Here is a 20,715-nt window from a genome sequence, read left to right as displayed (position 1 = left end):
GTTTTCAATACAGACTACAACAGAAATAATCATACAAGGAAAGTGTTCACTTTAGAAACTATAGTTTATCTAAGTACAATTTTAAAGGCAAAGTGCTATCAAAAATAAAATGTTATTAAAAGCAAGACAACAGTTTAGGCACCAAAAAGATACCAGTTTAACAACCCTGTGCTTTTACATTCCTTACTGGAATTATTCAATAGAGTTAGTGTAACACTGGCAAAAAGAAAGCCTGGAATGAGATCAATGAAAGCCAGAAGAACAGTATTCAAAAGCTACTGACAGAATTATGGTTTCCACTGGTGAGAAAAGGAGGAGAACATTTTAAGAAAAAAATAAAAATATCGAGCTGGTAGAAGATTAACTGAGAGAAAAAGAAGTCAGTATTTTACTGTTCCACACTTCTTCCCTACAAAGTTCTACCCTGAGCAAAGAGATTTAAAAAGGAGGTAAGCTATGGGGTTGTAGGCATGTCAGATTTGGCCTGTATTTTACCATTTTCCTAAAGCAAACATTTTGGAGCCTAAGACAATATTAACATCCACATTATGAAGTTGTAACAGAAATACGTATTTACAGCAATGAAAATTTGTAAAACTTTACTGTTACAGGATAGCCTGAAAATTCAATTCAATCTGATTTTGGTAGCTCAAGATGAAACAAAAGCCTTTTGTGTTTTCCTATCACTTCAACATTGGTGAGAAACATTTGTCTTACCTGCGACTTCTGAAATAGAATACAATGAAAATTCTAAAAAATTAGACATGTCTTTATTTTCAGGTATTACTGTACATCAGTGTAAATATATCAAAGCTTTTTGAACTCTTTGCAATCATATTCTCCTCTACTTCAGCCCATGAGAAAATAGTCTAAACAACTACATTAAATCTTCTGAAGTTTGAATACTTTGAGCAGCCTCCTAAGTGGCAAAGAAAGGTACCAGAATGGCTAAATATAGAAGTATTAAACATGAATTCGTGTGGCTGGTTTGTTTTGGTGAACTCTTGTGGTACTTCATACTTTGCAGGACCTCTGAAAAACGCAGTGCACATTTGCAGTGTGGACTGCTACTCTGCCTCTTTGAGAATTTGAAAGTTAACTTAAAACATGCTTCATTGTGAAATGCTGGATCAGAGGGTTGTTTTAACTGGGAAAAGCCTGGTTTTTTAAAAGTCTCTATTAAGACTTAGGTGAAACCATGATTTAACCACGTAGTACACCGAATCATGTCAATTTTGTCACTAACTTTTTACTGTCTGAGCATGCAGCTCTTGAGTTATGTTTACTCAAACCAAAGAAATGAGATACAGGTTGCTGTAATATGAGTCAGTATTTCTCAAAATGTGAAGAAAACATGAAAAGGCTTGCCTTCTTTTTCTTCCCCCTTGGGTTTTGGGTTTGGGGTTTTTTTTGGTGCAGGAAAAGATGGCCATCTCCTAACTGGATGCAAGCCCTGGAAAGGTTTACTTAAAGAGGGAAGGGTCATCATCTTAACAATTTATATGATCCATCATTCATTTAAAAAATAATTGCTGGAAGGAAAACTTACATCAAGCCAGTAACCATGTGAATCCAAGAATCTAAGCTCTCAAAAGCACAAGAAGTATCAGTAAAGCAGACGTGGTACAAGGTGGGTTCTCATTGCTTCTAAGGCAGAAGAGAACAAGCAGGTAGGACAAAGTCAAAGCTATATGACAAAATACCCAGAAAACAAAAAATATAAGTGAAGAGACCAGGACTAGTATCTCTTCTACTCTCAGTTTCAACACTGAATATGAATAAATATCCAGATCCATAGGATCTGGACAAGTACATGACAGATAATCACTTCAGAATTCAGAGAGAGGCTTTATGTTGAAGAACCTATGCCCAGATAGTTTCTCCTTCTCTGTTGGATGGTGGCAGCAAGGCTTAGGAATCAATAGAGGACTTCAGCTAATCTAATCAGCAGAATTGCTGCCCAGGTTCTCTCCTTGAAATGGACTTGTCACATCTCAGTCAAGGGGAAGGGAACAAAAATCAATTTACCACCCACAAAAGGCTGTCACTGGCTTTGTGTGCCAAAGGTGACTGTGGTTACCACCTGGGTAAAGGGAGTGCAGAACACAATGAACTCAAGAGCCATCGCTCAACATGTAAAGCTGATAAAAACCCTGTATTATGGTAGTTATTTGTCCTGTAACAGGTGCTCTGGCTCCTTCTGTATCAGAACAAGGCAGCTTCTCCTTGAAAGAATATGAAGCCAAATAATGGTACGTGCCCCTCAAACTCTCTAAAGCTGGATGCATTTACCTACAAGTGATTGTGATCCTGTGCAATCACAGCTGGAACAGCTCAAGGGAGTAACAATGCCAAATCCTCTGGCAGACAGAGATGACAGTGAGTCCCAGTGCTCTTTCTTCTCTAGCTGGGACGGCATTCCTAGCATTAGGAATGAAGATTATATAAATTAGCAATTCTTATTCACTACATATCAAATAAACATTTAGACTGTGACCACTTAATAGCAAAACATGGTTAGAAAAGACAAAATGTATAAAAAACACTTTCTGTAGAATTATTCCAAGGACCCAGTCTACACTGGTAGTAGACCCAGCAAAACAGTTCTGAAGTTTGACATACCTGCTCATTGAGACTGAAGTATCACCCCAGAGCATCCCTTAAACAATATATATAGAAAGATAACTATAAAATCTTGTACACAAATTACCACTTTCTCCTTGTCATTTAAGAATTACACTGATTTTATTTTCCTCATATAAAAGGAGACATTTTACTCTGTGCTGATTAAACAAATATTCTTAATATATTCATAACAATAAAGCAGCTAAAAAGCTGTTCTAATATCTAAAAGAATATTTATCATCTGCACATATGATATATATTGTAAACAATCACTCAAAAAATATTTTTGTTGAAGTGATTATATTGCACTCAGAATTCTGGGATTCTCACCCTCCCTTCTCATTTTAAATCAAAGATCAGCTTCATTTTTTAATAAAATGGAGATTTAATTTTCTACTAAAAACAAGTAAGCATGCATTCAATATAATACAATGTATTGAAAGTATCAGAAAAAGGGCATGTGTTTGATTATGAAACTGGAGTAAGGAACAATTCTTAAACAGGCCACACAAGAGTAGTATATTGTAAACATTCTGCTGGCTCTAAGGTGTTGCAGATGCTGTAGAAAGTGCAGTCTAGTTCAGCACCCAAGAGATACAGAGAATCTGTTCAAGTGTTCTGTACTTCAGTGAATTTCCATGCAGCAATGGCACATGTAACACACTCACAGAAAGACAGGATAATGAACCAGAGGTGATTACTGAGTTAATACTGAATTCACAGAAACAGAGCCAATTGTTGTCTCTTCATAGTAATCTTTAAATGAAAGTTTCCCAGGTCATTACGTTTTCTTACAGAGCAGTGAAATTTTCACTCTCGCTGCAAATGAAGTACAGAACTAGATTCCCTACTTGTAGCTTACATGGACAGTGTCCCAGTGGCAGTCTGGACACTACCCTCAGCCTAAAACATCCCCACAAGATACATGCAGAACGTCACCTTGCTTTTGCAAGAATGACTACCTCCTCCAAGCACTGGCTCAAGAAACACAGGTCATGGAGGGGGGAAAAAAAAAAGAAAAAAAAGAGGAATGCAGTGTCCTTATGCAGAAAAAGAAATCCTCAGCCAGTGAAGAGGCCACAGATCTTTAAAATTCAAAGGAAGGCTGTTTTCTCCACTCAGATCTACATGAGAAAGATTTCTTTATCAAAGCCATTCTCTTCAGGTAACATAGTATCCTTGGAATCCCTGAGATACTACAGCTCCTTGTAACCACCTCGCAGAAATGGAGACACTGACTTAGCACACAGATGAACAAGGTGGAAGCCAATATACAGCACCCTGAGTTGCAAGTGAAACCACAGGAATGGGCAACCCATTCCTAGACGGCCAAGAGATGCAGAAGAATGAGCAGAGGAGCAATTGTAACATAGATACTGCACAGGGGAACAGAAAAAAAACTGAAGTATTTCTAAAAGGCCTTTCCCTGTTAGCAGAGCAGAGGAAGAAAAGACAGCAATGAGAGGGAAGAGCTCTCTGAGAAAGGCCCTGGGGAAATACGGACACCTCAGTGTACAGCAGAACAGTAATGCAAAAGCAGAGACAAGTTAAATGGTCTCATTCCAAGTGTGCGCCAAAGGTTAAGCACTCCAGCAGTGACTACGAACTGTCAGCGATCACTGACCTGTACTCTGGATATAAACCAGGAATATAAATAAATTACTTTTCCCCCTGGAACTACAGAAAAAATACAAAGAGGAAAATACAAAGTCACAATCAAATCATAGAATACTCTCCATAGTCAAAAATGAAATACTGGCTTCAGAAACAATAGCCATCTGTTCTGTATCCTAAATAGGGTTAACTGTAAAAAAGAGGTGCTTGTAAAATCTTAAGTTTTAAGTATTTTATTTCCCAGTATATTGCTAAATAATTGTGCAGTTAAACCAAAAAGTAAGAATTATCAGAGATGAGTATGGAATACTTACAACTAGAAAATGGTTGCTGAACCATCTGAATTTCTATAAAAGAGTCAATAAAAATGTAAAAACATGGTATCACAAAATTAATCACAATCTGAAAGGCCGGATTGTCTTCACAATGGCCACAACATGAAAACTGATGGATTTTTGCAACCAAAAACTAACTGTGATTTGGCCCAAACATGGTTTAATACAGCAATCAAACATCTCTGAAAACTGGGACTTGTATTTCTGCCATTTCCTATTCTCTCAGCTCTTCAGCACTTAGTAACTAATTCTCATTAGAAAAAAAAAATGTTAGCTGGTCACAATTTTATTCTCTAATGGAGTTGTGCTGCATCTCAATACATTCTTGGATAAACAAAGAAAAGGAGATAAAAAAGATGAGTAGAAATAGACACCCTATAAAAACTACTTGTAAAGTATTTTAAGTCTGGAAAATATCTGTGGCATTACACAGGCTACTGCTGATGCGAAGAAAAAACTGCTATTTAACCACTTCATGAATATGAACAATGCACTTGTTCCCAGCCATTTAGAATGATTTGACATTCCAAATGTTTGTAAAAATTGGGTAATAAAAGAATTAAGTCAATACCCTTAAGTACAATAAATAATGGTGTTTATTATGGTCGGGGCTGACCACGAGCGTTTGTTCCATATCTGCTTGGGACATTTGCAAAACCAGTTCTGAATCCTTGAGCTGCTCCCATTCCTGGTATTCCAAGTCCTTGATTGAGTACACTGCTGTAGGGTGCAGATCCATGATTAAAGCCCAATCCATAGGGCTTTGTCTGAGTGTTTAAAAGGATGACTGGACTCACATTTTTGCCTGGTGTGTTAAAAGAAAATTCTGGTGGTGGGCTGCTGGGCTTAGCTGGAGTGGATGTAACAGGGTTCAAATTATCAGCAGCTTTCAAAGATGGCATTGGAATAATGTGATGATCCGAAAGGTTCAGAATATTGTTTGCAATAGGCACAGATGATAAGGTAGGTCTGATCCAGTCATCTTTGAAAATCTGAACAGTCAAGGTAGAGACCAATGTGTATAATCTGTTAGTGACATGGGCAAGTACCATTTGTTCATTCGCATCTCTCCGAATTCGGACATGGACTGATCCGGCCTAGGAAGTGATAAAAACAAGTTGGCTGTTAATTGTTACTCCAGTAAAGATTCCCCACATGCATTTAAGAAGAGGTAAGTTATTCTGCAGAGAATTATACAACGACCTTTTGCAGTGGAGACTACTGACTAAATTAAGAACATTATTACAGGACACATTTTGATCTTTCCTAATGTGTTGCTCTCTTCTGAACATATCAAGATCATCATTCAGGAAAAGTGAGTGTTAGAACCAAACTATGCAATACAACATGTGATGGGAGGAAAGACAACAACTGGGGGGGAAAATGGCTCGAAAGAAGAACAAGGCGCAGACAGACCTCATACGCCAAATTTAGGCATAAGTGGCAGAAGAGTAAACTGAAAGCTATTTTTACATCAGAAAATGAGAACTACTGCCTTCTTCGTTGTTTCAGGAAGGGTAGCATACTGGAAGAAATCAGTAAAGAAGTATTCTAAGAGTCTTCATTTTCCAGCTGTCACAACATACCTACATCAACGTAGGAGTAACCAAGTTCTGGGTGATCATTCTGTATCACAAAAAACACCCCTTCATTTCTTTCAGCTTGCAGAATTATTGGTACATAACTTTAGATATTTTGTTCTACCTTCTCCCCTAGCAATGCTGAAAACATATGATTCTACAGTCTGCTGTAGACCTTTGGTGCATTAAGGGTTACAGTTTTCTTCTCTCTTCCTAGACAATTTTCACTAACACACCATTTTGAAAAACATCTTTTCTATTGTTTTTGATTCCCTTCACTGCCAAAACACAAGAGAAATCCTACAGCTGCAAAAATGCATTCTTTAAGCCAGAACTGCAGTATACATTAGTAACATTAACCAGTAACAAAGCTTTAAAAATTTAAAGGACGGGGGAAGAGAAGTTTTGCAATAAAGCACAAGAACTGAGTACTGACTCCATCAAAATTTTTTATAATTAATATTTCAGAAGAAATATCTTACATTATTTAAATTTTAAAAATTAAAGTAGTATCTGACAACTTTTTTTAAAGGCTAGAAAAATAAAGACATAACTTACCAAAGTGCCAAAACCTAATGTCCAGAAATGTTCATTTCGAACTTCCAACACTCCATCCAAAGTTGAAACCTAATTTTACATAAACATTTCACACAAGTATGAAAATAAATCAGAAGTTTCAAATCTCTTTAGAAATGTACTTTTATACATAACTGAATAACAAATAATTTTCAGTAGTGAAATAAAAGCTCCATACACAGAACAGATGGTATCTGTTAATGTCACTAATGCTTATCTACTGCACTTTTGCTACCCTTAAACATCCAAATCCATCAAAAAAGGTTTAAGCAACTTATTTCAAGTAACTCTTGCAGCCAAATTGGAGTATGTTCTCAACTTGATATGCTGTAATTCAACAGCTGCGTGTACTCCTTTTCCTCCTTCAACTCACATTTGTAAACCACTTCAATGGTGGCTCAAATTTAAATAAAAACAGCCTGCACTACTTAAACAGATTTGTTCCAGATACCTAAATGATGCTATTCATCTTGGAAAGTAAGATTCATATTTTCTACATGCAGATAAAAAAAAAAAATTTAAAAATAATTTAAACGAACTTCTTCGACTACTCAGAAAATTCTTCACATTCCTAAATGCTTATTAGCTGTGCACACTGTATGCTATGTATTATACATTGACTTACCTCCCTAAGAAGTTTATCTAACTGGCCAATCACATGAGGTGGGGTTGTCTTCAAAAAGAAGAGGAAAAGAAAAGACAAAAGATATAATAAAGATTAACTGGCCCTGTTTAAGTAAGAGAGCCTTTAAGTCTGGTCTACCCACACAGGAGACCAATGGCACTTTCATTAAATTCTTACAACTTTGTGATGCATATTTGCACTACCCTTAACATTCTTCTAGCACATCACAAATTCCCATTGGAACACTTCCTATCTGCAAGCTTAAAACAGATCTTAAGGGATTTTTTTTTAATGAGGACGTTCAACAAAACCGAAAACACAAAATCTGTTGATTTGTGACGCTGCCTTACCTGGAGCAGTACTTTCCCACTGTAGACACTCATGGGATACATGGTACCAAATGTCATCAAAGCAATTGCTATAGCAGAGGCTGTGTCCACAGCAAAATAATTGCTAGGGAGAAAGAGCAATTTTAAAGAAACACTGCTATTTACATATTTGAAAGGCAGAAGAACTTTTGATTCTTTTTTCATTCTTTTAAATTATATACACTTACAGAATTTTACACAAACTACTCTCATTTGAACTCATTCATCTTGGAGAACAGACAGATGCATTTGTAGAGTTGCAAAGCTATTCATACAACATGCAGCTCTAGATGAGATCATTCCTTTCATGTAAAAAATGTATTTTGCCATAGACTGGATACAAAAAGAGTTACTGTTTTAAAACAACAACTATACATACTTGATTTCGATGAGCATATATGTAATGCAAAGAGCCAGAGCTCCAGCAATATCAATCAAGACAAAAGGGTTCATCCGTGGCAGAAAGATGCTACTCAGTCCTGGGATGATTCCACAAATACTGCAACAAAACAGAAAAAACAGCTGTCAGCCAGCTCTTCATCATTACTTCGAAACACCAAAACTACAACCACAATTACTATTTGACTTCTAACATATGCTGCTGCCATAGCATAGGATGAGTACTGTAAAGGCCCCACTAATTCTGCTCAAAGGCTGCTGTCGGCAAAAATTACTCAAGTATTTTTTTCAGGTAACACAGGTCTACAATACAGCTGTATCAGCTGTATGCAACACAAGTACTTTATGGGTTCAATGTTGGTATTACATAGATATATGTAGTGAGGGATTTGCATATCACCAGTCTTCGATCCATCTGCCACCTTGGTGTGCAAAAGTGTCCCAAAGTCAAAGCTAATTAATTCATGAAGTCTGAAAGGAGGAAGAAGACCAGCTACATAAGAGGAGACCAAAAAAATGCATGAGGGAATGCTGGGAAAATTATTTATTTATAGCTATCTCTTGTCAAGAGGAGTTTGTGTGCTTCCCAGTGAATACAAGTGCATGTCATGTCCTGGAAAATTGAAAGGCAAAGACAACACGAAATGTTTTGTTGCTATGGTTAAAGCCGACCTATGTTTAGACATCATGTGCTGGCCTGCTCCTGTAAGAATTTTAATCAACATAATTATATACAGGTGCAGATATTTTTTAATCAGCACTGCTTCACACAACCTGTATACAGTGAAGCCAATACAAAAAAAAAAAAAAAAGAATTAGTATGGATACAGCAATTTCAGATGTGTTATCTCAAAACGCAGTAGAAATTATATTACTCTTGATTTGGGACCTCCTTGAGTTATCCATCAGTGTCCTTGCCCGTAACACTGTTTCCACACTGACAAAAGGAAAACTGTGCTACTGTCTGTGATTGGTATGCACCTTTTTTTTTTCTTTACACTAAAACTTGGGCAACCTAATTATTAGTCTTCCAAAAATATTTTGCAGATTTTTGGTTCTGATGATGTAACATCTTATACCCACGCAAAATCAATTCTTCTATTATCAAGTCAGCATTCTCTGCTTTCCTTAACTGTAAAAAGATCACAAGATGCAGAAACAGATGGGCTTTGAAGCATACTTAACATGTTTTACAACTTGGTTTAACATTCTTCTTTCGATATTGACAGATACTTGGAAGAACACGTATGGATTAAAATAAACTTTCCTGACATCTGACAAAACTATTTGCAAACAGTGTTATCTTATATTCAGATATCCAATACAAGCAAGACAGTTAGCAGACAAGATGAACGAGCAACACTGCTCATAGCCCTGGAAGACACAGACTTTCCAGTTTCCTGCTGGACAGGTGAGGAATTTCCATAGCTATGGTTCAGTGAGTAACCTGTTTCATATATCACATTTAAACTCAACCATCTGAAACATTTGTCCAGCCCACAGATAAACATATGTAATAAACATAAATTATTACAAAATATGTCACTCAGTAATGCATGTTGCAAAATGCAGTTCAAGTATGTACAGGATAATGCTAGTTTTCCTGTTCTCATCCAAAGAGAATTACACATAATCCATTTAACACATACACTCAAAAGAAAAGATACCCAGGAAGACATATTTCTGTTAGATTGTTGTATCTGGGAACTACAGGAGACAGTGTTTGCTCCAGAGTTCATACTGGAGACCTACAGTAGGTACAGCTATTCTAAAAGTTCTAATACAGGTTTATGCCTCAATACCCCTCCAAATTGTTATTATACACACAAAACCAACATTGCCTTCCAGAAGCTAATGATTCTGAAAAACAATTTAAAGCTTTACCTTCTACTAAGATCTGCAACATGCTCCTGAAGCCAACTTGTGCTGGCAGCTGCAAAAAAAAGAAGGTAATAAAGTTACCACAATTTTAAGTACCATTTTAAAGTTACTACATTTTAAAGTCAGCATAAGTTTTATTTTAAGGGAAGAATCCAATAAATACACTGTGAGTAAATATATCTCAACAGATACCCTGGCTCTTGAAAAAAGCCCAAAGTCTGTCTTTTCCAGGCAGCAAGTACAACATCCACTCTCATAATAATCTGATTAAAGACAAATATAATTGGAGGTTATAACCATTATCTTCTATATAATATAATGGATAATATATATTTATAACTATGGACAATTTACAGGACAATTATAACAGGACAATTTACTATTGCGGGAATGACTGCAAACCTACTTCACAATGAAAAAGGCAAAAGAGCTTTTAAAAAGAACTATTGCATTAACTTATTTTTAATCCATTAATACATCCATAAAATGTCTTGAAAGTTCTGGTATCTGTCACATGATCTTCACTGGTTGAATTGAAAAGATTGAAAATAAAAGATACTGCAGCATTAACATGGTACTTGATTTATCATATTAATGACTACATACTACTCAGAGCCTTATAAGCAAACTGGAGTTGAAAATCAGATGGCAATTCTACTGCACAAAGTTACATTAACAGAGGTAACAGTAATATATACCCACTATTGCTATTGTTACCCACTCCTATTAAGAAAATTACCAGACAAGTTATACGTTGATAAAAATAGGAACGTTAACATTTTTTTCTCAATTCTTGTTGTAGTCTAATTTATCACATACCTTCAGAGACATAAGCAAAAGGCTTATTCTTAATGGAAAGCATTGTAAATAAGTTGAAAAAGAGAGCCACGAAAGTACCAACCAGCAGTCGTCCCCTAGGGAGGGGAAAAAAGGTGTCTTAATTTCCTATCATCACAGAACATGTAATCAAGTAACTGTAACTACCAGTAACAGTATCAAAATACTTTGCTTGGTTTCATTCACTGAGGCTAAAAACAAGCAGGATAAACTTGTGTAATACTTAATAACCAGCAGTGTATCATCATTGTAAGGGTTATACAAGATCACTGAACTTCGTACATTATTGTTATCACATAATGCTCATAATGTTGAGTAACAGCTCTTAACTGATTGCACCTATGCACACACATATGTACCTGTCCTTTGAAAATATAAATACATTGTCCTTTCAGCAGCACAGCTAAGAAGCTTAGCTTTCTATGGAATTATGCCATACACCCCCAGCCTTCTTCTACAACTACTTCCACATACATTCCAGGTCCCGTTCTTTTGTCCCGTAAAACCTTCTCTTCCCTTCCCCATGTTCTTTATAGTCTTCACCATCTCTGCAACACTTTCAGTTTGCTTATGACCACAGCATCCTTCCCCCCCACACACCAGGCCTTCCAAGAGGCCGCAAGAAACGAAAGGAACTGAACTAGGAAAAGCAGCAATATATAGTTAAATCACTATTTGGGAGAGCATGAGCATTAAATTTCAATTGTACCTTGAAAAGAACTGTTTGCAGTATAGCTTGCACATCATTTGAAACAAATGCCAAGGCACCAAATGCAATTTGGTACTGGAAGTACTTGCATAACTAATATATGTTAGATTAAGAACTAGAAACACAAAAGGACAAGAACACATTTTACATGCCAAAATCATTTCTTACGTGTGTATCTCAGGCTGTTCCAGAAACCGCTCCGCACTACAAAAATAATTGAACATTTGAGTTACATTCATACAGTAAAGCCTTGATACCTGAAGATTATTTTTACAGTTCTGTAGAATTAGCTGCCATTCATAAACAAAAACTGATAGATACAGTGCTGCAAAAAAATGGATTGCTTAAATAAACAACAACTTTTATAAGCAATGAAAGCATTTAACACTGAATAGAAGGAGATGTAACTTAGATATCCCAAATATTTCCAAACTGTGCCACATATGCGCTAGCTACCACGAATACTGCCTACATGATAAAAATATGCTTGTAAATGAACATGAAAAAAAATATTGCTTCTGGCACCACCACCAGTGTTGGCAAACACAACAAACTAAGTCTGAAATTCCTGACTTACAGCCTCACAGTAAGCAAGGTCAAATAAAGTAGACATTGGATACTGTGGTGGAGATATAGATCTTTTTTCACCCACCAGCGAGTTAACAAATGAGCTTCAGCTGTAACAGAAAAACCTGCTAAGTTTGTGGAATTTCCTAAGACTGATGTTGGAAAACTTGGAGGTTTTGACAGAGGTTCATTCATTCCAGTGTACTGTCAGTTCAATACACTGACCTTATAGTATGAAGTTGCTAAGTTGTTAACATAGCCCTTTATACAGAAAATAGAGCCATTGAATAGAAAGAGGGAAGGTACACTGCCCCAGTTTTAAATTCCAGATGTTAGTTAACAAAAGCCTCTTCATCTTTAAAAATTAAAATAATGTTTTAGGCTAACCTCTCAAAATACAAATGCTTCATGCATAGATGGTATGGCAAATTAATACTCGAGCAAATTTTGAGGAAGTGAAGAAGTTGATGCTTTAAACATTCAGATCCTTGATATATTATGAAGCTGCTTTGACTTCCAAAAATAAGAGAAGAAAAAAAAAATCAAGATGCATAAGGAAATGCATTCATTACCCAACTTTTTGGAAAAAATATTCTTCAAACCATTAAATCTTTTCCTAGAGAGCTTTTTAAGTACGTTTATCAATTCCCATCTTTACATCTAAAGCCAACATGTAGTGTAATAAACGCAAGCAAGCAGTAAGGTTTAGCAATAATTTTTTTTTAAAAATCTTAAGTTTTTTCTAAAGTATCTCTCTACATACAGCACTTGTAGAATGCATGTGCTTTTGGTTGATCTAGATGATATCCTCATATGTTAAAAAATTAAAGAAAACCGTATATAACCCTACCTTTCTTTCAGTATAAAAAGAGCACCAAGCTGTGCCAGAACTGTAGATGCAAATACAGCTAGAACTTCAAACCTTTCAAACCTGAAATTTGAGAATTAAGTTTAGAAACACTGAACATTGAACAACGCATCAAAAAGAATCTTTTCTGTGCAAGAACCAGAATACACCTACTCTTTCCAGTTCCTTCAACAGCAGACAGATGGGAAGAAACTGGAAGTTTTATGGAATAGGCATTATTTTCAGTTTCTTTTAACATTCCATTCATCAGAGACACCTTAAAATTAAGCATTTCTTAGTTCTTCTTCCTGTCCACCCCCTCCTCTGTAACTGTTCTTTACAATATGTCTTGGCCCTCCTCATTTTTAGGCTCTTTCACATAGAGATTATTACTGATGGCTGTTCAGGGATCCAGGCAATGAAATATTGTATTACCAAACACTACATCTTGTTATTAGTACTTACCCAAATGAATAGACTGGGCTGGGTTTCTTCATCATTACCCAGTAGCTTATTAGACATGTTACCAAACTGAAAAGAGGGGGAGAATTAGACTATGATAAATAACTGCACCCTTTACCAACTGCATGATCTACAAATACACACTTGAGCCACCAGAACTCAAACAAACGAATACAACCACGTCTTATGCTGAACTCAAACTCCATCACTGTCACAGTGATGTTCTAAATACTCCTCATGTGCTTTTTGAACTTGCCTAGAAATGCTGTAACCTGAGAAAGGCCATTTAAATGAGAAGGAAGCTGATAAGTAAGACAGAAGAGTGAAAGAAAAAGCCAAGAAATCTCTCCATTAAAGTGTTCCTTTAGAGATATACCATGAACTAGATTTAGGACTCTAGAATAAGTCTCAGGCCACACCAAGTATTGCCTTTCTTTCACACAGTGTAATTTCTCTACATATATGGCCAAAACAGATTAACTTTCTTTGGCTATGTTCACCTACACAAGCTCTTACATAGCTGGCCATTCACTGACAGCCACAGGTCTCTCTTGCTATCTTCTGTCCAAATTTTTCTCTCCTATTGAACATCTAGAATTCCAAGTATTTTGGAATCTCCATGGTAGTAGCCAGAATGTTTCAAGGATGAGTATAGTTTTCTTTGCCTATTTTTCCTCTATTGAACCCTTTGAACAATTTTTTCAATTGGAATCCACATGGATTCGGTGCCACCTGTGCTTTCATGCACTCCTTTTGTAATTAACAATGTTAAATCACACTGGATCAAGAACTCATCCCTACAACTGATGAACAATCACATCCTCACAACTTGATCCTCAGCTGTGTAGAATAAAAGTAAAAGCAAAGGAAGTAATACTGTTCATATACAAAACAGTAAATTCATATACTCAGTAAGACTATTATATACCACCTGGAAAATGACAAAAAGAAAAGAAGCAGAAACTGATTTTTGCAGCAGAATTACTGAGCATTGTTCTCCCTTATAGCAAATCAAAACTCCTGAAAGAGATTGCTGTGAGTTAGAATAATCTTCTAGTCTAACCCCTAATTAACCTACAATATGAGTGCCAGGGGTGTTCTACCTTCTCCTAAAACTGAAAAAGAAAAAAAAACTATACAAATAGGAAATACCACATCAACACTTTCCCCAATTTCCCCAAGGTGAAAAAGGTATTTTGAGTCAAGACAACAAAAACTCAGTAGATACAAAATTCTAAGAGAAATATGAGATTCATTAAAGTCAAATCACAATTCTAATAGTCACAGATCAATTCTTTTTTGTGCCTATACCAAGAAGTCATTTTTGTTTCTGCACGTTTGCTGATGTTATTTATAAAAGTTTTACTGTAAGTCAGGTAAGTTATGGTACGTAGTGGACATATTATAACTCAGAAAGCTGATCCATACCTTTTATAAGATAGTGATATAGCAAGGAAAATAATGTAGGCTAATATTTTAAAAATATATGCATTTTATCTCCCAACCAGTGCAACCATTCTGTATCTGAGATAAGAACTGAATATATTTCATGTTTGTATTATCAATATTACCAAAAGCATTCAGAACTATCATACTAAAAGTTGTTTTAATATAATTTTGTTAGGAAACAAGAAAAATACTGAAAATATCTAATGAGCTTACGTGCAGAGTGCTTGGTATCCAGCTTACGAAACAGAATTACATGCTTCTGGTTTCCTGATATTAAAACTGAGGGTTACTTCACAATCAGTGACTATGGCATTAGGAAAATGTTCTGAGAGAACAACCAGACAACAGTTTTATGCTATATTGTTTTATGTTGTCACGCATCTGCACAGAGAAATCCATGACTGAACTGATCAGTTACTAGTCATTCTCAATATAGCTATGGTGGGTTTTACCATCTATTTATTGTGTGCAATTTTATACTCATTTAAACTATATTTAAATCAGTTACTCTTTCTATCCTGATGATTTAAGTTACAGGTCTTTGAGCCTGTAAGTAAATTTTAAATGCATAGAAATATACAGACAAAATAAACAGTAAGACAAAATGGGAAAAAAACTCACCTGAAAAGATCAAAGATTGTCAAATATGTGTAAGCAGTTAAAGCTGTAAAGAAAAGTAAATATTAAAACTTAATATTTAATTTTTTAATGCAAAACTCACTTGTATTCTAAGTCCCTTTTGTGCAGCTCTTTTCAATCTTCTACCTACATAAACTGCCTCTGCTGATAGAACAAGTCTCTGTGAATATTCTAAAGTCACCAATGTATTTAACATCATAAGCAGGTTGATTAAGGCAATCCTAGTTCAACTAAAGCATGTAATAAAGCCCAGATACAAAAGGTATCACATTTGTGACTAAGCTTTGACTAGGAATTTAAGTACTTAAAAGTCAGGAGATCTTTCAGAGACACATCACTTACCAAAGCTAGAGATCTCTCATGTCCATTATTGCAGTGAAAAGTAGGTTGAACAGAATTTTTTTTGCACCTCTAACCTATCCTGAAACTGCAAGAAAACCTGCATAAAAAATTAAAAACTAAAAAAGCATTCTATTCTCAGTACAGATGATGGGAAGCACATCAAAGCCCCTATCCAAAAGCAGAAGGCATACAAAACTGCATTGGGTCTGGCTGATCTGTAGTTCATTCCCCCACAGCAGCCCTCACAGTGCTGTGCTTTGCAGTGGCAACTACACAGGTGTTGTACCACTCCAGGGTTTTGGCTACTGCTGAGTACTCCTTGGAATCAAAGAGGTCTTAAGCCTTTTGCCACGCTACAAACATCCTCATTCAACTCCAAGTGAGGGTCTCTGTATCAGTCACTGGTTCCACTTACACAAGGAACAGGTTTGAAGACTAGTAACTCAAAAGTCTACTGGTTTTCAGTCTTAAAGATGAAGAAGCTACTGCAGAAAGCAAATGACCAGCAGGACTGAAAAACTGTGCAAACTCTGAAGGACTTTCACCCATCCAAACTTGTCTGTGAAAAATGCTTCTAAGCTGACTGTGGCAAAGCAAAAGGAAGCACTTTCTGAACCTAACCTCTAGCTCCATTAAGTGCTGGACTTGGCTTTTTCAGTCAGCTGGAACTTCACAAGCTAAGAAACACACAGTAGTTTGTTGTAGTTTCAGTACATGAGAGCCACCTACCTATGCTGTTTGTAGAGCTGCACCACATGAGCAGGAGGCCAATACATATTAAATTTATAGCACCAAACAGTAAAATCTTCCAGGACTGTTGATGAGAATAAATATGTTCTTTACACCTTCCAAAATTTACAAGACAAAAATATATCAATCTGGTCTTAAAAAACAATATTGCAGTATTTGGTCATGCAAACAGATCTTGCTTCTCCTCCCTCCCAAAAATTCACCACTCATTTCAGAACAACAAGCCCTTATTCTATTTTAAACTTTACAGATTATTTTAAAACTCATTTATGAATGCCACCACACTTAAAATACCTTTTTGGTCTAAAAAAAACCCCACCCATCTATAATATTTGCATTTTATTACAGCACACAGCACCTGACTTCTGAAGACCAACTTGTGCAACCTTATATTGGTGGGTTCCTTTTTTGTGCTGAAACTTTGGTCCCAAAAACATCTGCAAATACTCAGCTTACAGTTCTACTGAACCCATCATTTACAAGTATAATTCTGGAGAACACTAATTGACAGGAACAATGCACAGGAAGGAATATAGCTGCAGAGATAGATTTTTATTTTAAGCACAGCTAGAAAAATCCAAAGAAAAATTTTCACAATATACTTATTAGTGTATTTTAACTTATCCCAGTTAATGTATTTTTATTATGATGATGATTTTTTTTTAAGCAATACTTACCCTTCTGTCTGCTGCAACCAACCTAAATTCATGTGTTAACTTTCCAACCAATGATCTCTGTGATTTGCGGAACAGGTGTATTGTCCCCTTAAAAGAAAATAGTTTAATTAAAAACTTTACTTAAACCATAATTTAAATTAGCATAAAGGAAATCTTCATCTATGAACTATTTTCATAATTATATCAAAGACTCAGGTGAATTTTTTGTTAATTAGAAATACCACATAAACTTTAAACTCAGTATTTTGGTAACCATTTCACATGGTTATTATATTAGAAAATGACAAATTACTTAGAATCAAGCTTCATTTAAACATAATCCAGAACTCAGGTTTACTGGAAAAGATACTAAAGTATCATTTAAAGAGTGGGTTTTAACTTTTATTTAGATGAAACTACTACAGACAGTTTGAAAACACAAATATATTTGTTTATCAAAGCACACTTCCCACCCAAAGGCAATGGATTCCTTAAACAGGAAAATATTGTTCACAGATTATAAAGGAGAGCCCACCACAGAAGTAAAAACAATGCTGGTGATGTGGTAGCCACAGGTCCAGTAACAAAACGAGACATACCAACAATGTTGGCTCTGACTTAACCTAAATGCACCCAGTAGCTGTGGTCAGTGCAGGTGCTCCCTCCCCTACCTTACAGAGACCTGCAGATGAGCTCTGTCCTGGTGTGGAGATGGGAGAGAGGGGCATGGTGCTCCTGGAAGCGTGACAGGGAGCAGACTACCAGAGAAATTCATCCACCATGCCACCTGGCTCCCCTTCCCCAGAGGGTCCAAGCTTCTAGCGGGTTGTCCTCCCTCCTGCTCTCCCCACAAAGAAGTAAATTTTCCACATGAAAAGCCCTTCTGATTTGCAACAGTAACTTGTGAACTTGTAATGGATGGTCTGTCATCTGCAGCATTTGGGGGCTGGATTAAGTAAGGCTTGATTTTAAGCTATCACACCTTAGCAGCCAGCAGAAGGCAAAAAGACATACTAATGGGCTCTTCACCAAAATAAATTCAATTAACTTTCAGACATTTTGTCAACACAGCTGCATTTCATATTATCTGAGAAATACAAGTGTGCCATGAATTAAAATTTAAGCACTACTACAGATCCCAAGTTTCACTCTTCTGGGACAAAACATTGGCATTTACTCTCTTCTTTACTAGCTAATCATTACATGATTGTTTTAATCCTTAATAGACACATGCAGGATGCCAGAACACCTTGGAAAGCTTTTCTAACAGGAAGTGGACTGCCAGCTTATGAAAGCTGCTGTGTTACAGAATCACAAAGAAATATAGACTGTCCTGAGTTGGAAGGGACCCACAAAGATCATAGAAATCCAACTCCCAGCCCTGCACAGGACAGCCCAAGAGTCACACCATGTGCCTGAGAGCATTGTCCAAGCCTTCCTGAGCTCTGTCAGGCTGGTGCTGTGACCACTTCCCTGGGGAGCCTGTTCCAGTGCCCAGCCACCCTCTGGGTGAAGAGCCTGTTCCTAATATCCACCCTAAACCTCCCCTGGCACAGCTTCAGGCCTTTCCCTCTGGCCCTGTCACTGGTAACCAGAGAGCAGAGATCAGTGCCTGCCCCTCCTCTTCCCCTCATGAGGAAGTTGTGACTGCAATGAGGTCTGCCCTCAGTCCCCTCTCCTCCAGGCTGAACAGACCAGGTGCCCTCAGCCGCTTCTCATACGTCTTCTCCTCCAGACTCTTCCTATCTTCGTAGCCCTCCCTGTCGCCTGTACACCCACCGCTTTCCCACACTGTTGGCACGGCGTCCATCGCCCAGCCGCACCGTGCCACACCTCCTTGTTTACAAAGGATGCCGTGCATCAGAGCTGTGTATTCCGTGCCACAGGGGACCTCGTGCAAACTCATGCAGGCCACAGCCCACCCCTGGAAGCAAGCTCCAACTCAGCACGTGTTGCACCTTGCCATTAGAGCGTCCCTAGATCCTACAGTTCTGCCGAGAGCTCAGTGCTGGGCACGGCGGCTGCCCCACACCTCAGCCCCTGAGGGTCCCCGTGTGGAGGAGCTAAAAGCGCTGTACAAGACGCGTTTCTGCAGCGAGCGGCGCTGTCTGCGCCAACAGGTGACAGCACCTGTTATCGACACCGATGTCACTTTAGCGGTGCTCAGCATGAAAAGGGAACATTTCGCCGCCCAGATGAACACGCACACACGGCGGTCGTTCCCAAAAGATCTTTGGGAAGCGAGCCTCAGAGTGACAGCCCCGACAGCGGAGAGCAAGGGCACTATAACCTGTTTGTCCTGAGGCGAGTCCCAGCTCCCTGATGTGCCGCTGAAGGAGAACTTCGAGGCTCAGAAGGCAGCCCGACGACCTCGTTCGAGACGCACCTCCAGCACAGGAGCCCCCCACGGCCCCGGCTCCCACCCGGGCCCTGCCCGCGGTGCCGGCCGCCCGCGGCCCCGACAGCCCCCGGGGACCGCGCTCGAGGGGAGGGCGGAAAGCTCCGAGGAGGAAACAGCGCACGGGCAGCGGCGCCCCGCGCTCCCCCGGGCCCGCTAAGGGCCGCACCAGCCCGGATGCCCCGCGGCGCCGCTGCCCCGGCCGGGGAACGGGCACTTCCAGCAACCTCCTCACCCCGTATTCCACGCACGACTTCCCTTCCTCCTTCCCTGCTTGCCCCCAGCAAGGGCCACTCACCATATTACTCCCCGCAGCGGAAGAGACGGCGCCATGCGAGGCCGGAAGGGGCGGGAGAGGTTCCTGTCGCCGCGGCAACGAGCGGGCCCGGCGGGACACGTGGCGGAAGCGGCGCCCGCCGGGAGCTGGCTGCGGCTCCGTGCCGCTCCCGCGGGATGTGCGGCACAGCCCGCCCGCCCTTCGCTCCTCCCCAGCCGGCGGCACGCTGAGCTGGCGGCCCGCTTTAGGACGGGAGGGTCTTGTCTGCCGCCCCACCGCGCCGTTTGTCTGCTCGCTGCCTGCGAGAATCCAAGGAAAGGGCTCCGACGGGTGGTCACCATCACAGTATCGGAATCCAACCTATGACCAAACACCACCATGTCAACTAGAACATAGCACTGAGTGCCACGTCCAGTCTTTCCTTAAAAACCTCCAGGGATGGTGACTCCACCACCCCCCCGGGCAGCCCATTCCAATGTCTAACTACCCCTTCTGTGAAGAAATTCTTCCTACTATTCAACCTAAACCTCCCATGGCACAGCTTGGGACTGTCGTAGTCCTAGGCCTGTCATAGTCTGTCACGATACTCCACTACAGCAATTCTACAAGGATGGGTTTGCTTCCAGTACGAGCATTCCTCCGTACAGGAATGCACCGGAGTTCGCGCCGGCGTCCCCACCGCCAGCCCTCGCCCTGCCGCGGTGCTCGGCATTAAGGGCACTCAGGACAGCCTTCAAAAGGCATTTCTTTTCTCTAGCAAAACCCTCAAAGGACAGCAG

General features: G+C 38.8%; 1 protein-coding gene across 1 annotated transcript; it reads right to left on the bottom strand.

The window, feature by feature from the left end:
• Positions 1-5,152: 5,152 nt before the first annotated feature.
• SLC30A6 (solute carrier family 30 member 6) lies at positions 5,153-20,000 on the bottom strand. Its single transcript, XM_082302543.1, has 14 exons — positions 19,958-20,000; positions 17,283-17,369; positions 16,585-16,669; positions 15,496-15,538; positions 13,429-13,494; positions 12,967-13,047; positions 11,718-11,753; positions 10,823-10,917; positions 10,007-10,055; positions 8,103-8,222; positions 7,706-7,808; positions 7,356-7,403; positions 6,713-6,781; positions 5,153-5,671 (listed from the first exon to the last, which is right to left on the bottom strand). The coding sequence occupies exons 1-14, from the start codon at positions 19,958-19,960 to the stop codon at positions 5,174-5,176; spliced, it is 1,383 nt and encodes a 460-aa protein (XP_082158669.1). The 5' UTR covers positions 19,961-20,000; the 3' UTR covers positions 5,153-5,173.
• Between the last annotated feature and the right edge of the window lie 715 nt (positions 20,001-20,715).

This window comes from Coloeus monedula (genome assembly GCF_965178545.1).
Source record: "Coloeus monedula genome assembly, chromosome: 2".
Taxonomy (NCBI): Eukaryota; Metazoa; Chordata; class Aves; order Passeriformes; family Corvidae; genus Coloeus; species Coloeus monedula.
This window is presented reverse-complemented; position numbering and strand designations above follow the sequence as displayed.

Bases quoted from the DNA above. Each gene is read 5' to 3' on its own strand.
- SLC30A6 (XM_082302543.1), bottom strand. The intron at 13,495-15,495 runs GTGAGTTTTTTT...CCCTCTTTTCAG, and splicing joins ACAATCTTTGATCTTTTCAG to TTTGGTAACATGTCTAATAA. The intron at 6,782-7,355 runs GTAAGTCAATGT...ATGTAAAATTAG, and splicing joins TAGATAAACTTCTTAGGGAG to GTTTCAACTTTGGATGGAGT.